The sequence below is a fragment of the Vulpes vulpes genome, chromosome 9 (assembly GCF_048418805.1).
Source record: "Vulpes vulpes isolate BD-2025 chromosome 9, VulVul3, whole genome shotgun sequence".
In the NCBI taxonomy this organism is placed as follows: Eukaryota; Metazoa; Chordata; class Mammalia; order Carnivora; family Canidae; genus Vulpes; species Vulpes vulpes.
This window is the reverse complement of record NC_132788.1, coordinates 23,065,476-23,080,872: the sequence shown is the minus strand read 5'-3', so window position 1 is coordinate 23,080,872 and position 15,397 is coordinate 23,065,476. Positions and strand designations below refer to the sequence as shown.

General features: G+C 33.1%; 1 protein-coding gene across 29 annotated transcripts in view; it reads right to left on the bottom strand.

The window, feature by feature from the left end:
• The window catches only part of HMBOX1 (homeobox containing 1), a 176,497-nt gene that overhangs the window by 98,230 nt on the left and 62,870 nt on the right, over nt 1–15,397 (bottom strand). For all 29 annotated transcript variants that reach the window (XM_072719613.1, XM_072719615.1, XM_072719617.1 and 26 more), the window contains one exon: nt 4,120–4,199. In XM_072719613.1, coding sequence (XP_072575714.1) covers nt 4,120–4,142 — 23 coding nt within the window. In that variant the 5' untranslated portion in view covers nt 4,143–4,199. The remainder of the gene's footprint in view (nt 1–4,119; nt 4,200–15,397) is intronic.

Below are 15,397 nucleotides of genomic sequence, written 5' to 3'. Positions count from 1 at the left end.
ATAAAAATAATGAAATCTGGCCATTTTTAACCACATGGACAGAAAGTCAGAGAAAGACAAATACCATGATCTCACTCATGTGGAATTTAAGGAACAAAACAAATGAACAAAGGGTAAAAGAGACAAAAAACCAGACTCAACTACAGAGAAGAAACTGCCAGAAAGGAGGTGAGTGAGCAGTGGGTGAAATAGGTGAGAGGATTAAGAATACACTTATCATGATGAGCACTGACTAATGTATAGAATTGGTGAATCACTATATTATACATCTGAAACTAATATAACGCTGTAGTTAACTATACTGGAATTAAAATTAGAAATTAAAAAATAGGGGCACTTCGGTGGCTCAGTCAGTTAAGTGTCTGCCTTTGGCTCAGGTCATGATCCCGGGGCCCTGGGATCAAGCCCCACACTGGGCTCCCTGTTCAGTGGGGAGTCTGCTTCTCCTTCTCTCTCTCTCTCTCTCCCTCTGTCCCTCCTCTTGCTCATGCACACACACACACTCTCTCAAATAAGTAAATTTTAAAAATATTTTTTAAAATTTTAAAATAAATTAATGTAACTAATTTATTGATTTGGTAAACTGAGGTTTTTACACATTGTTCCTTTCCCTTATAAAATAAAGTAGACCTGTCCTTTACTAACTTCAGTCTTAATGTTTTCAAAATACTTCATAAACTGACCTTAGTTTAAATGAGACTTCAAGAACTGTTTTATTACACAGACCAAAAAAAAAAAAAAAAAAATCCTGGTATTTTCCTATCCTATTTATATTAGAACAGATAGTATCTGTATAGAATTCTTTAAATCCTTTTCTGTAAGGAGCAATGTGATAGCATAAAATTAAACTAAATTTTATATGAATTTAACTCATTATTTTTTTTAGGATTTCATTTACTTATTTATGAGAGACAGAGAGAGGCAGAGAGAGAAGCAGGCTCCCTGTGAGGAGCCCAATGTGGGACACGATCCTGGGACCACAGGATCACAACCTGAGCCAAAGACAGACGCTCAACCACTGAGCCACCCAGGTGTCCCATAACTGGTTATTGAAAAGTATCCACCCTAAAGCTTGTATTAGAACTATCAAAACTAACGATTCCAAAGCATCTGAAACAATTTAGTATTTTATGTCATTTGAGATTCACCATGGGAAGCACTTTTATTCCAAAAGCCATGAAAGGTGATAACAGAATATTCATATTATTTTGTCTGCCTAGAATGCCTCATTGTTTCCAACCACACGTTCCTGGGACTGCCACTGTAATATCCTGCCTCCTGGCCAAAGGGTGGGCCCACAAGGAAGATAAGCCTTGCTTTCCTAAAATATTTAGGTTAGATCAGCAGGAAAATGGACAGTCACTATAACTGTGCTCAGCAGCAGGAAGATACTAGTCTGGTACATTCTTCACCATGTGGAATAAAGTGACTTTGTCAAATAAAAGCATAGTAGGAAATGCAGAGCAAAGGATAAAGCTCTGCAACATTCACATTCTTTATTCTAGCAATTCTTGAGTGCCAGCTACATCTCTTGTCCTGTTTGCTGTATGTTATATAGAAGCATAAATTTCACCGTATTCTACACCTTCTTTAAATTAGATATTTGTGCCTTGCACCAAAAGAGATCCCAAATACAAAGATAGAACTAATGTAAAAAGATCTATAATTGCTAAAATGGAATGTATGATCACTACAGAGTAAAATGATAATGGCATAATAAGCAGGATCAAATCATGCATAAGACACTGAAGGTACTATATTTCACTGAGAAAAATGCCAAGATTAGAGGTTTTCTTGGGTATCAAGAATAGTATCTCAATGTGCATTGAGCAAAGGTACAGCCTGTCACTTCCACACTTTGCTTCTCATAATTTACCTAGTTTAAGCATGTAATCCTGAAATTATGGCAGTAAATGACCTACAACGGTCATCTAAGTCCACGACACCAGCAATTCTTTTATAACAGAAAAAGATAACCTGCAAAAACTAAATTAATTTTCTTATGTAGCACAAGAACTGTTCATAGGATAAGGAATGTCTTTCACTTTAAATTACTAATCTGAATGCAGACTCAGGCCAACAATAATAGAAAATGATGTGAGAAGAATTTTGACACTGTAGTAACACAGACAATGTTTAAAGCATAAAAGAACAATTAAATTCAGGGATTATGGCTCAGTTCATTAACTGATATTTCAAAAGACCATACTATCGGACCATAATAGTAAACCTATTTTATAATAAATTTTATCCCTACTTGGATATACCTAAACCCTTCTTAAATCAGCATTTGGTCCAGAACACTTTCTTAAACTAAATTTTACAAACATATAGAGCAAAGGTTAAAGCATTCACAAATGATTAACCTTGAAATCACCTGTGCAAAAATAACATCACTACTTTACTTGCAAAGCATTAACAGTTAATAATATTTTATTAAATTACAGCACTTAGCATTTTCTTCAGCTTGATTCTGCTATCTTTTTATCTAGACTGACTAGGCAAAATATGACCTAGTCATAGGTTAGTTTTGTTTTGCATACTTGGTATTTACTTCATGAGGATTAAATTAATCTGGAATTAATCATAATATTCATCAATTAAAGATGTACTCAGACCCTTCTTACTAGTTATGGCACATTAGCCTCTTTTACAGTTATTATTACCATCAAATGAATGGGAGTCTTAAAGTATAAAAATGATAAGAAGTGAGAATAAATAAGAAATGAAGATTTAGTGGGAATTGAGCATAACAGTATAAGATAAATCTATAATTCAAACCAATAGGAGAACTGACTAAAACAAAAGAATACGGGCTATGATAGAAATTCACTTCATTTTATTATGAAAAAGTTCTTTTCATAATAAAAAGACTTGAGAAAAATGAGATTATATTCTAATCTGCCAATCACACTTTATAACAGTTATTTTTAAATTACCACCAATTAAGACTGAAATTTTTTTTATTGCAGCCACCTTATACATATTTGGGGGAAAAAATCCAAGTAAAAACATGCAAGTTTATAGAGTAGAATCAGAGAACTAAACACCATTTAGAGAAAAATCATTCATTCAACCAACACTTATTGAATATGCCCTATGTGTCAGACCATGTACTTGGCAGAAAGGATGCAACAAAGAACAGATCAGACAAAAACTCCTGGCCTCATGATGCTTACATTCTAATGGCTATTAAAAACAGCCATTAGCAGGTATATCATTTTTTTAAAAGGTTGGGGGGTGAGGAACTAAGGCTCAAAGCAATGCACTGCCTTGCCATTACCCAAGGATATAGCTATTTAGCAGAAACTCAGTTCACATCCCCTGGGCCTATTCGATATATGATAGAGTAGATGATAGAGGAAAAAACTTTAATGAAAAATCCAAATAATAAAGAAAATCTATGTTAATGTCTACTTACTGGATTACAGAACTGTCAGACAAAACGGAAGGAATTTAATCGAAACATAGACTGCACCAAATTTTAGAAAATACTTATGCTAAAGGCACTCTGCAGTGGACTCTAAAGATGCACTTAATGAGCTAATAGATACTTTATCTTCTCTAATATCTGAAATTCCCGGAATACTTTTATTCAGAGGCCTACTTAATATGAACTAGTGGTTACAGTTCATATCCTAGCACAAAATACTTTCAACATAATACCACCATATCAATTTATATTTTTTTGCCTGACTCCAAAGAAAGGCTACCAACATTAGCTAATAGGCTTAACTATATTATTATCTCCAGGAGGTAAAGGAAATGGCTAAGGTGCTAAGGAGTTTGCACACAAAGGCAGTGTTATGGTAACATGCTTCCATTATTCTCCTTGTCACAAGGAATCTAGTTGTAGCTAGCCATCTGTTTTGTAAGTTTCTACCCTATTAGGCAGTTTGAAATGTAGTTTTCATGTTGAAAATGAATGCCAGACTTCAAAGTTGAAAACAAATGGTAAAAGAGAAAGTTGAATCTAAAAATCCATTCCTTTCCACATGATTACGAAGAAGTTCTTTCAACTCTGAATGCTTGCTATCATTTTTGGATAATAATCATGATTATTTCTTCACTTTATTAAAATTGAGAATATAAATATTAAGAAAAGGACTAGATACTTACACCACTGGAAAGGAACTGAGCATACTTTACATGAGGTGAATCAATATCCTTACTAGAGATGATCAGTGTTATTTACCATTCTGTAGAATAAAGACAGAAAATTCAGAAATACTTGTTAATTAAATGTTAAATAAAAATTTTAACTATATAACTTAAAGATATTAACAGTCAGCATTAGGTAATCATGTTTTTAAAATTATTTTGAAAAAATAATAAAATTTGAACTTTTAAAATGAAATCATGGTTTGAAGCAAATTTTAAAAAATTAAAAAATATCACTAATAGCTTTTATAATTCACTTGGAAAAAGTAATAAAAATCATACTCCTGAAATTTAATGTTATCAGACACCACCAAGGGAAACATATAAACATGCAATGGAACGTATATATTATTGTGACACCTGAGAAAACTGATAATATCAGTGCATTTATGTAGCATCCTATAAGCAAAAAACTCACCATAGCATGACTAGAGCTAAAGGTCTTAACTCTGGGGTAAATTCTGGGGTCCAGTTCCAGACTGGCCTGCCAGCCAAATCTTGAGTGATTTAATTTCTCTAAATCTCAATTTCTGCATCTATAAACAGGGATGATCAATAACTACCTCAAAGAGCTATAAGAAGTTAAATTATTTTTTTTAAATGGTGATGAAAGCACTTCACAAGAGCTATGAAGTAGCAAGGCTATTATTACCAATTAAAAAAGGAGATTAGTATCCATGTTACTTTACTGAACACAGTGTAAGTTAATAACAGAGTTGAGTCTAGTACTTCTATCTTCTGATTAGCATCCTACTGCTTTATTCACCATTCATACCCTGTGACCCCTTTCAGTTCAGACATAGATTTTAACAAAAAATGAAATCTACTATTCACGGCTTAGGAGCTAAAGATCATGTATTACTGACTGAACTTATTAGCAGTTTCAAACCACAATCTACAGAAGCAACAATTTCCATTAACTCAAAGTTAAGATTATAAATTACATGAAAGTTAAAAATGTTGATGTCAAAACTCTCACATTAAAATACACATTCAGTACTGAATTATATTAAGCAAGACCAAAGTGTCTAACAGTGACTAATGATATATGCGAAATGTACAGGATAAAGTTAGAAACCTTTCACATTTGCATATCCTAAATTGTAGCTTTAATGAAGTTCCTGTTGTAGTTAATTTTCTTGCTGACTTAAGAAATACCTGCCCTAAAAAAAGTAGATATAAAGTACAAAGAAAATTTACTGAAAGTGTTGCTGATTGCAAGAATATCAAAACTAAGCCATGAAACTGATTACTGGTCAATATACATTTTTCATTCTTGCTCCTATTCAGCTAAAATATATGAAATATCGACTTGCCCTGACATAAGCACAGAGTAAGATATAGTCCCAATAGTATAGAAGAATATTAAACTGTAAGATATAGTCCCAATAGTATAGAAGCATATTAAACTGTAGGAGAAGGTCAAATAAAAACTACACACACACACGCACACACTTCTATAATAAAATACATAATGTGATAAGACTAAAAATACAAGGTCTATGAGAGTAACAATTTAGAGATTAATTTAGGCTACAGAGAACTGGGAAGATTTCTTAGAGTGAGATCTGCAGTTGTTATCTGAAGATCAGAATAAGACTTCCACCAAACCAAGGTGTGAAGGGAAGTGAGAATCAGTGGAGGAAAGATTCCAGGGAGAAGAAATAGTTACAGGAGACAATGAAGTAGGTATAGGAATTAAGTAGACCTATGTGACCGGCCTTTTTACATATATGCATGAGAAATACGTAGGCTACAAAGGGAAGACTTCCACAATCTGTGGAGGGCTGATAAATGCCTCAAAGTAATCCTGACCTTTATTCTGCAAATATGAGGACCACGTTAGAACTGAATCAAGATGTTCTAGGAAGTAAATTACCAAAAACCCACATTTCACAGGTAAGGAAACTGAGATGAAGTCACTGATACAGTCTTCTGTAACTGCAAATCACGGACTTTATGTTATTTATATTATGGATATAAATGGGCTTAAAATATTCAATAGAACTAAAATGTTCTAAGGACAGAAAAGCAAACAAGTAAGGTGATGCTGAGTTCTCTATTCTCAGGCTCAATGTCACAAAGCCCTCCCTGCATAGGAAACAGATTTTTTTTAATTAATAGATTTTTAAAAATTGTTTTAAAAACAAGTTTAATAATTAAATAAAGATTACATAAAAATTTTTTTAAAAAAGGGCCGGCTGGGTGGCTCAACAGCTGAGCATCTGCCTTTGGCTCAGGGTGTGATCCTGGAGTCCTGGGATAGAGTCCCACATCAGTAGCTCCCTGCATGGAGCCTATTTCTCCCTCTGCCTATGTCTCTGCCTCTCTGTGTGTGTCTCTCATGAATAAATAAATAAATAAAATCTTTTTAAAAATTAAATAAAGATTAAAATCACAGCCATTAAAAAGGCCGTATCAGGGGCGCTTGCAGACAGTTAAGCATCTGACTCTTGGTTTCGGTTCACATCAAGATCCCAGGGTCCTGAGAATTAGCCCCAAGTCAGGCTCAGCATCAAGAGTGCAGAATCTGCTTACAACTCTCCTACCCTCTTCCTCTGCCCCTCCACCCTCATGTGTGCTTTCTTTCCCTCTCTAAAATAAATATGTAAATCTAAAAAAATGGGGGGAAAGCCATTACTTAAAAAAACAAAGCAGAAAATAAGTATTGACAAAGATGTGGAAAAAAATGAAACCTTCCTGTGTTGCTGGTAAAAATGTAAAATGCCACAGCCATTATGGAAAATAGTATGGAGGTTTCTCAAAAAATTAAAAATAGAAATACCTTATGATCCAGTAATTCCATTACTGGGTATTTATCTAAGAAAATGAAAACAATAAATAAAAAAATATATATTCATCTTTATGTTTATTGCAGCATTATTTACAATAGCCAAAATATAGAAGCAACCTAAGTGTCCACTGACAGATGAACGGATAAAGATGTGCCATATATATAAATGCAGTATTACTCAGCCATAAAAAACAATGGAATCTGAGACAGGGATGGATCCAGAGGGTCAGATATAAGTCAGATTGAGAAAGACAAATACCATATGATTTCACTCATATATGGAATCTAAAAAATAAAACGAATAAAGAAACAAAAAGCAGAATCAGACCTATGAATACAGAAAACACACTGATGGTTGCCAGAGGGAAGGAAGGTGGGGGGAATGAGCAAAATCGACAAAAGAAAGCAGGAGATACAGGCTTCCCCATTATGAAATGAATAAGTCATGGGAATAAAAGGCATAGCATGTGGAATATAATCAATGATACTGCAAAAGCATTGTTTGGTGACAGATGGTAGCTACGCTTGTGGTGAGCATAGCATAACATTTAGAGATGTTGAATCACTATGTTGCATACCTGAAACTAAGGTAATATTGTGTGTCAACTATAGTCAGAAAAACAAATAAAAGAACTCTAAATTTAAAAACAAAAAAAAGAGGTTTTAGGGATAAAAGTTCATGGATGCTGGATCACATTAAGCACCTAGCTCTAAAAAGCAAGTATCTATAAAAGTTAAAGAACCAGTTCATTGGACTCTTCATCTTTAAAAAGAGAGGGGTGCCTGTGTAGCTAAGTTAACTATCTGACTCTTGATTTTGGCTCAGGTTGTGATCTCAGGGTCATAAAATTGAGACCCACTTCTCAGGCTCTGTGTCAATGGATAGTCTGCTTGAGATTCTCTCCCTCACTCACTACCACTATCCGCCCCCTTCACACACACACACACACACACACACACACACACACACACAGACACACACTCTTTCTCTCTCCAAAGTAAGTAAATCTTAAAAAAAAAAAAAAAATAGAGAGTTGAAGAACATTCACAGATGACAGAGAGGAAATAATTCTGTACCAACAAAGCTTAGATTTTGGTACATTAAAAAAATTGCAAATATGCAAAAATCCAGTGTATTTTCTCAGGCAGCCCAACTAAGAACAATAATTGAGAAAAGGTTCTAATGAAGAAAAAATAAATCAGAAAAAGAGATGTAGTAACAGACGATGAAGAGAAAGAGTAATATTGTAATTAATGAAACTTTCACTTTGTTATATAATACACATTTATATACGTCTAGGAATGTATAATTTACATGATAAAGACTTGAAACAAAAAGACTATATCATAAAAGAAATATTAATAAATTTCTAAACTATTCAAAGTAGAAGAGTTGTAGACATGTGAGATGAAGGTAGGCAGAGGTAAAAATACTTCCAAGATCTCATGAGGATAAGGTGGAAAAGGAAGAGAGGCAGAAAATAAAAGTATTCTGAAGGTCTTATCTCTTCAAGGTTACAGAGCCACCAGGGAAAGCAATGAGTATCTTTTGGGGGAAAAGGGTATTTTGTTTTCAGGTAACTGCAAGGAAACACACATCAGTCAAGGTATAATTTATGGTCAAAAGTACTAAATGAGGTAAAGAAAAAGATTATACAATTATAAAATATGTGGTTTATGACTAAAATATAAGAGTTAAAAAACTGTATATACCAAAAAACACAGCAGGTAATAAAGTAAAACTTATTAGAACTTTAATAAATTTATTTTTAAAAATACAAGTACACTTAGTAATTGCAGTATACCTTTTGGAATGAACAAATACAGTTGGAAAGAAGAAAAAAATAAATTTAATTATATTATCAATAAACATGATTTTTAAAACCCTTTATACCCCTCTAACAAAAAACAGATTATTTCTTCCTATGTTCATTACCATGATTGATCATAAGCATGGTCATAATGAAAGTTTTAACTAATTTCAGAGACATATCTAAACAATTCGGAAAAAAATTACAGTATCTTTTCTTAAAACAATGAGATGATACTAGATAGACTATGGATCAAATAGGAAATCAAAAGGGAAATCATGCTCTCTGTGGTAACCTATGACAAAAAAAAAACAATAAAAAGAATTAAAATCCATGGGATTTTAATTCCAGCAAAATATATAAATATATTCAGAAGTAAACTTAACAGCCTTTAAGAATTTTAATTTTTTTTTTAAAGGCAAGGGAGAAAAACACTGTGAAAAGAAATGAGAAAAGAAACAAAATATACCGAAATAAACTAGGGAGAGATGTGCTTGAGTGGCTCAGTAGGTTGAGTGTGTACCTTCGGCTCAGGTTGTGATCTTGGGGTCCTGGGATGGAGCCCCAACCCAAGCTGGGCTCCTGCTCAGTGGGTAGTCTGCCTCTCCTTCTTCCTCCAACCCCCTCTCCCCACCCCCCGGGCTCTGGCTCTCTCTCTCTCTCAAATAAACAGAATCTTAAAAACAAAAAACAAAAAACTACAAAGAAGAAACTAAGAGATAATATATAAAATTAACATAAAGAGGTTAGTTATAGAGAAGATAAATCTATAAATCTCTTTGAAAAATGATGAAATAATCACTCAGAGTCTAATGAATGGGTTAAAAAAAAAAAGGTAGGGGGGGACCAGGGAGAGTGAAAACTCACAAGATTCATAACAAGAGAAATAAAACCATAAGCATAGGTGATAATTAAGAAAACAAGACAAAACTAAAATAAACCACAACAACACAAATACAATTTCATGGCAATTAATTTGAAAACCTAAAAGAGAAGATGATTTCCCAGTGTAAGAGAAAATATCAAAATTAACCCAAGAGAAATGAATTCTTGAGTAGAACCAAGTACCACAAATTAAAGGTAATTAAAAAAACTACTATACGAAAAGATACCAAGACCAGCTGGGTTCTCAGCAGATTCTTAATCTTTAAAAAAACCAGAATTCTAATAATATTAAACCATAGAAAAATACAAAACATGTTCCAAGTCATTTTATGAGGTCAAAGCACCTCAATGCCAAATCTAATAAAGGTACTCATAAGCCAATTTCACTTAAAAGTTAAATATAATTTTAAATTAAAAAAAAATCAAATTAGACAACAGAGTCAAGCCACATGTCAAAAGTAATATACTACCATAATTGATAGCAGAAATACAAGAATGGTTCTTTTTTTTTTTAAGATTTTTATTTATTTATTCATGAGAGACACAGAGAGAGAGAGAAAGAGAGAGGGGCAGAGACACAGGCAGAGGGAGAAGTAGGCTCCATGCAGGGAGCCTGACATGGGACTCAATCGCGGGTCTCGAAGATCAGGCTTTGGGCTGACGGCGGCGCTAAACCGCTGAGCTACCCAGGCGTCCCAAGAGTGGTTCGTTTTTAATCAACAAACCCAATACATCAACAAATTAAGGAGAAAAATATCTTATCATTGTATCTGTTGATGCTCAAAAGGCATTTGATAAAATTCAGCCACCATTTTTAATAAAAGCTCTATGGGAAAAAATAGGAAAAAAATTAAGCCTTTTGAAAAAAGAACAATAGCAAGTACCACATGTAGCAAAATACTACAACCATTTCAAATAAAATTAAGGTTGCATGAACACCATATATATGTACATATATATACATAAATGTGCACTTGCATGTATATATGTATATCAAGAACTTGCTTCGGTATGGAAATTTGATGATCTATGGAAGTGATCCAATCACAGTGGTTACTGAGTACAGGGTGAAAACTTAAAAGATTAGGGAAAGAGTGGGAAGGAGCCTGTTCACAGGAAACTTATTTATTATTTTAACCATATGAATGCTATTACTCATTCAATAAATCAAATTAATAAAATTAGGGATTAGAACAGGAAGTCCACTAACCCCTTTAAAATTCAATACTGACTTGAAGATTATAGAAACTGATTAAGACATGAAAATGAATTAATTGGCATAATATCAGAATGAAAGAGAAAAATATCTTTCTGTTAATGACCTAATGGAATATCTAGAAAATGCAGGCAATTCTAGTAAAATAAAACTGAAATTAATAAAAATAAATTATTAAGAAGAGGTATGATACAATACAGTTAAAATTAATTTAAAAATCTCCCTAGTTTGTAGAGAAACACCTACAAAAATAATGGGAAAAATATTTCACTTACAGTACTATTCCCCAGCATTTATACATGCATTGAGAAATAACCTCAAAAGCTTTATTCTTTAATTTAAAAATAGTATCTTAAAGTTATAAAGCAGAAAGCTTAAGGACCACCAAAAAAGTGAGAAAACTTTCCCTGACCATGTATCAGAATACATTCAAGAGACACTAATTAAATGAATATGACACAGGCTTAAGAATAGACCACAAATGAGTAGAATGAATAAAGAACTTAAAGATTCCAGAACATATGAAAAAAATGTACAAGTCAGAAGTTAAATTCTATTTCTAGAGAAAAGGATATATTATTTTTTAAAACAATCATCACAAAACTGGTTATCATCTAGCAAAAAAAAAATAGATCTTTATCTTAACATTATTTATAAAAATAAATAAATAAATTCCAGATAGGATAAAGGACAAATGAAAAAAATAAAACACAACAATACATTCTACAACATAATTTATAAGATGACATGTCTTCTAAACAATCTTAACCAAGAGCAGAAATTTGAAGACAGACATAAAAGTTTAAAATTTCCTAGACATAAAAAGTGAAAAAAGCATAAATAAACTCAGCAATTAAACTGGAAAAAACATTTGATATGTAGAGAGAGAGCAGACCCAAGTTGTCAAGTTTATAAAAAATACTCAAACTTGCTAAAGGCAGAACAACAATTACATGGTTTAACAATGAGATATCACTTCAGCAAAAATTTAAAAGATTGGTATCTTCTCAAAAAGGCACTGTCCTATTCATTGTCCAAATAAATTATGACATTCTTTTGGAAGGAATCTGGACCACTTATCAAATTAAGTGTACTTATACCTTTAACCTAGCAGTCCAATTCCTGGGAATCTATTATATAGAAATAAAAGTAATCATTCATAATATGTACAAAGATATTTACTATCATTTACTTTACAATTTCTCGTCTCTATAAACAGAGTTGTTTCAATCAATACAGGAATTGCTGAATAAATTACAATTTGATCAATTAACACAATGCAATAATTAAAAAGAGTAAATTAGTTTTATTAGGTAACTTGGTGGGGATTTGCATATTACACTTACTGAGTAAAAAAAAAAAAGAAAGAAAAAAAAAAGAAAAACGCAATCAAATGAGTATGATATAGGATGCCTGGGTGGCTCAGCGGTTGAGCATTTGGCTTCAGTTTAGGGTGTCATCCCAGAGTCCCGGGATCGAGTCCTACATTGGGCTCTCCTCAAGGAACCTGCTTCTCCCTCTGCCCCTCACGAATGAATAAAATCTTAAAAAAAAAAAAAAACTACAACCAAAAAAATCCCCTTTGTGTGTATATGTCTTATGTCAGTGGTATAGCTATATGAATACATACACATCTACCTAAGTACATGAGCATACAGAGAAAAACAGGTAGTCATCAGGTAATGGACTTGAGGTTAAAGATGGGTATGTGTATTTGGAATATGGCCAAGAAGGATAGACATTTTTATATAATATACATACACACATTTATGCAATAAAATTGTAAAAATTCCTAGTATCAGAAATGGATTCAGTTATCAAATGATTAATTTAGGGTTGTTGAAACCTTGTACAAAGTCAGGCTGAACAATGAAGAAACCTACTGTCAGCATTGTTGACCCCTGAAGAAAAATGTAATCTAAAGAACCTGTATGTGTTGTATAATCCACAAGTAGCAAGAAGGCTTTTTTTTTCAGCCCTACTTTTTCCTTTTAACATAAAAAGTAGGGTAAAGGAAAAGGTGAATTTCTTTTTTGTCTTTTTTTTTTTTAAAAAAAGGAAAAGATGAATTTCAAAAGACCTATAAAAGGTCAGCCTGTCTCCCACCCTCAAACTCCATTTTCTCTTCCACCCAAACACTGTTTAGTTTCTTCATACATCTTTGTACAAGGGTGAGTATAACTTTATGATAAATTCCCAGCAGAGAAACAGTTGTGACAAAGATTATATACATTTTAAGTTATGATAAGGTTTTTTCAAATTGACTCCCAAAGAGGAAATAATTTATACTCCCACCTCAGGAAATACTTAATTGTGAATCCAGTATATCAGTGGTGATTTACAATTGAATTTATACTGTGCAGTTCAGCATGCATCTATTTCACTCAATAATAAACACAGAAAGGACAGAATACTTAAGTCAGAAAAGAAAGAAGTAAACAAGGAGTATAAGGCTTTAGGAAGAAAGTGAAGCATAAAACAGGGTAAAGAGATAGCTTGGCTATAGCATAGGCAACAAGCAAGCAAAAGGAGAAGTGATAGCAGATATTGCAAACATCAATCAGTGACCCCCTTCATGCCCAGATTTGGACCAGAAAAGAATTCTCAGAAGTTTAAAACAACCATTACAGAGCTCCTTTTATTGCTTGGTCAGCACTTCACACAGAACTCAGTGTTACCATTGGGACTATTTAAAAGAAAGTAAAATATGTGTTAAAATATGTAACTTCATGATCTTATAAATTAGATGCTCTTAGTTTTTTCAATTTATAGATTGTGAATTCACAGAATTTACAGAACTGATTCTTCTTCCTGACTAGATACACATTAAGACACACACACACACACACACACACACACACACACACACACACAATATATAAATAAACATAAGGGGTGCCTGGGTGGTACCCAAGTCAATTCTTGGTTTCAGCTTAGGTTGTTATCTCAGGGTCATAGGATTAAGCCCTTCTTCGTCAGCTCCGTGCTCAGCTTGGAGTCAGCTTGAGATTCTCTTTCCCTCTCCCTCTACCCCTCCTGCTCATGCTCTCTCTCTCCAAAATAAATAAGTAAATCTTTAAAAAAAAAAAAAAAGATGTCAATAAACATAACACACAAAGGTAAAAAAGTTCTTCAAAAAACTCCACTAGAATAAATAAAATGAACATCCCCTTAGCTCTTGGTCTTCCTGTTCAAAGATGAGTAATACTGTTTCCTGTGAATCTATCTAAAGATAAAAATTAAGAAATAAATATACATAGATCTGCATGTAGCTACCATACAATTCCTTTTCCTAATGGTGGTTTAAAAAAAATTTTTATTATGAAAATTTGCAAAAATATACAGGGGCAGTTAGAACAGAGAAATAAATGCTTAAGTGCCTATCACCCAGCTTGAATAATTAAGAAGGCGGGGGGGGGGGGGGGGGGGGGGGGTGCGGCCTGATGGCCGTGTCGGCCATCTCGCCCGCAAAAAAAAAATTAAAATAAAAATAATACAAAAGAAGAAGGGAGGGGAGTGGATAATTATTTTCAAGCAAATTCCAGACATTTTAATCATTTTAACATGTAATTCTTAGCAAGCCTGAATATCTGGTTTCCAAACCCAGAGTAGATTAGACACAGAAATTTAGAAAGTGGTTGGGAATGTATAAAAAGGCTTTACCACAGAAAAAAATGATAGCTCCCTGAAAAGACCAAAATAAAATATATGAAAACAACAAATTATAATTATAGATAGATCTACAGATACATACCTAAAACACTAACATCAAAAAGTTAAAGTCATGTTTAAGGTCTTTGTTTTGTTTAAATACAAAAGGCAGGAAAAGTACATGATACACTGGTTTTTAAAAGTTGAAATGGTTAAAAGTTGACGTTTTAGGAAGTTAATCAGAAGGTGTTTCACTTATGTTAAACACTTTACCCCTGGACAATACTAGATAAATGAGGCCTTATCACATTTTGCTGTTATTTGAGAGGCACATGCAGAGTTCTGCTTGGTGACATGAGGAAAACAGAACCACAGATATTACAAATTAAAAACTCATCTAGATAAGAATACTAATCTCTTAAATAATGCCTCCAGGTAGTTTAAAATTGTAAATAACAACTACTAACACTATTTAATATATACTTCCCTGGGCCAGATACTCACCGGATAAATGCTTTACACATATAAACTCATTTAATCTCACAATCCCCTAAGGTAGGTAATTAAGACAAAACACTACTTGCCCAACATCAATCAGCTAATGGACTTCCCTTGTCTTATTAGAACTGTAACTATTAAGTACTTATGTCAGGCTTCATTTACCTTTCTGCAAATACAAGTTTAAGGATACAGTTTGTTTTTTTATCATTTTTCTGGGGCAATGTTTGTGATAGATACTGTGCAACAAGTTGAGCAACAGATACACCACTAAAAAAGTCTAATACTTTTATCAAGTTTTACTCATTATAATTCATGGTTAAAGGATATTGCATATCATGGAAATTTTTATTCCAAAAGAATTATTACATATACTACTTC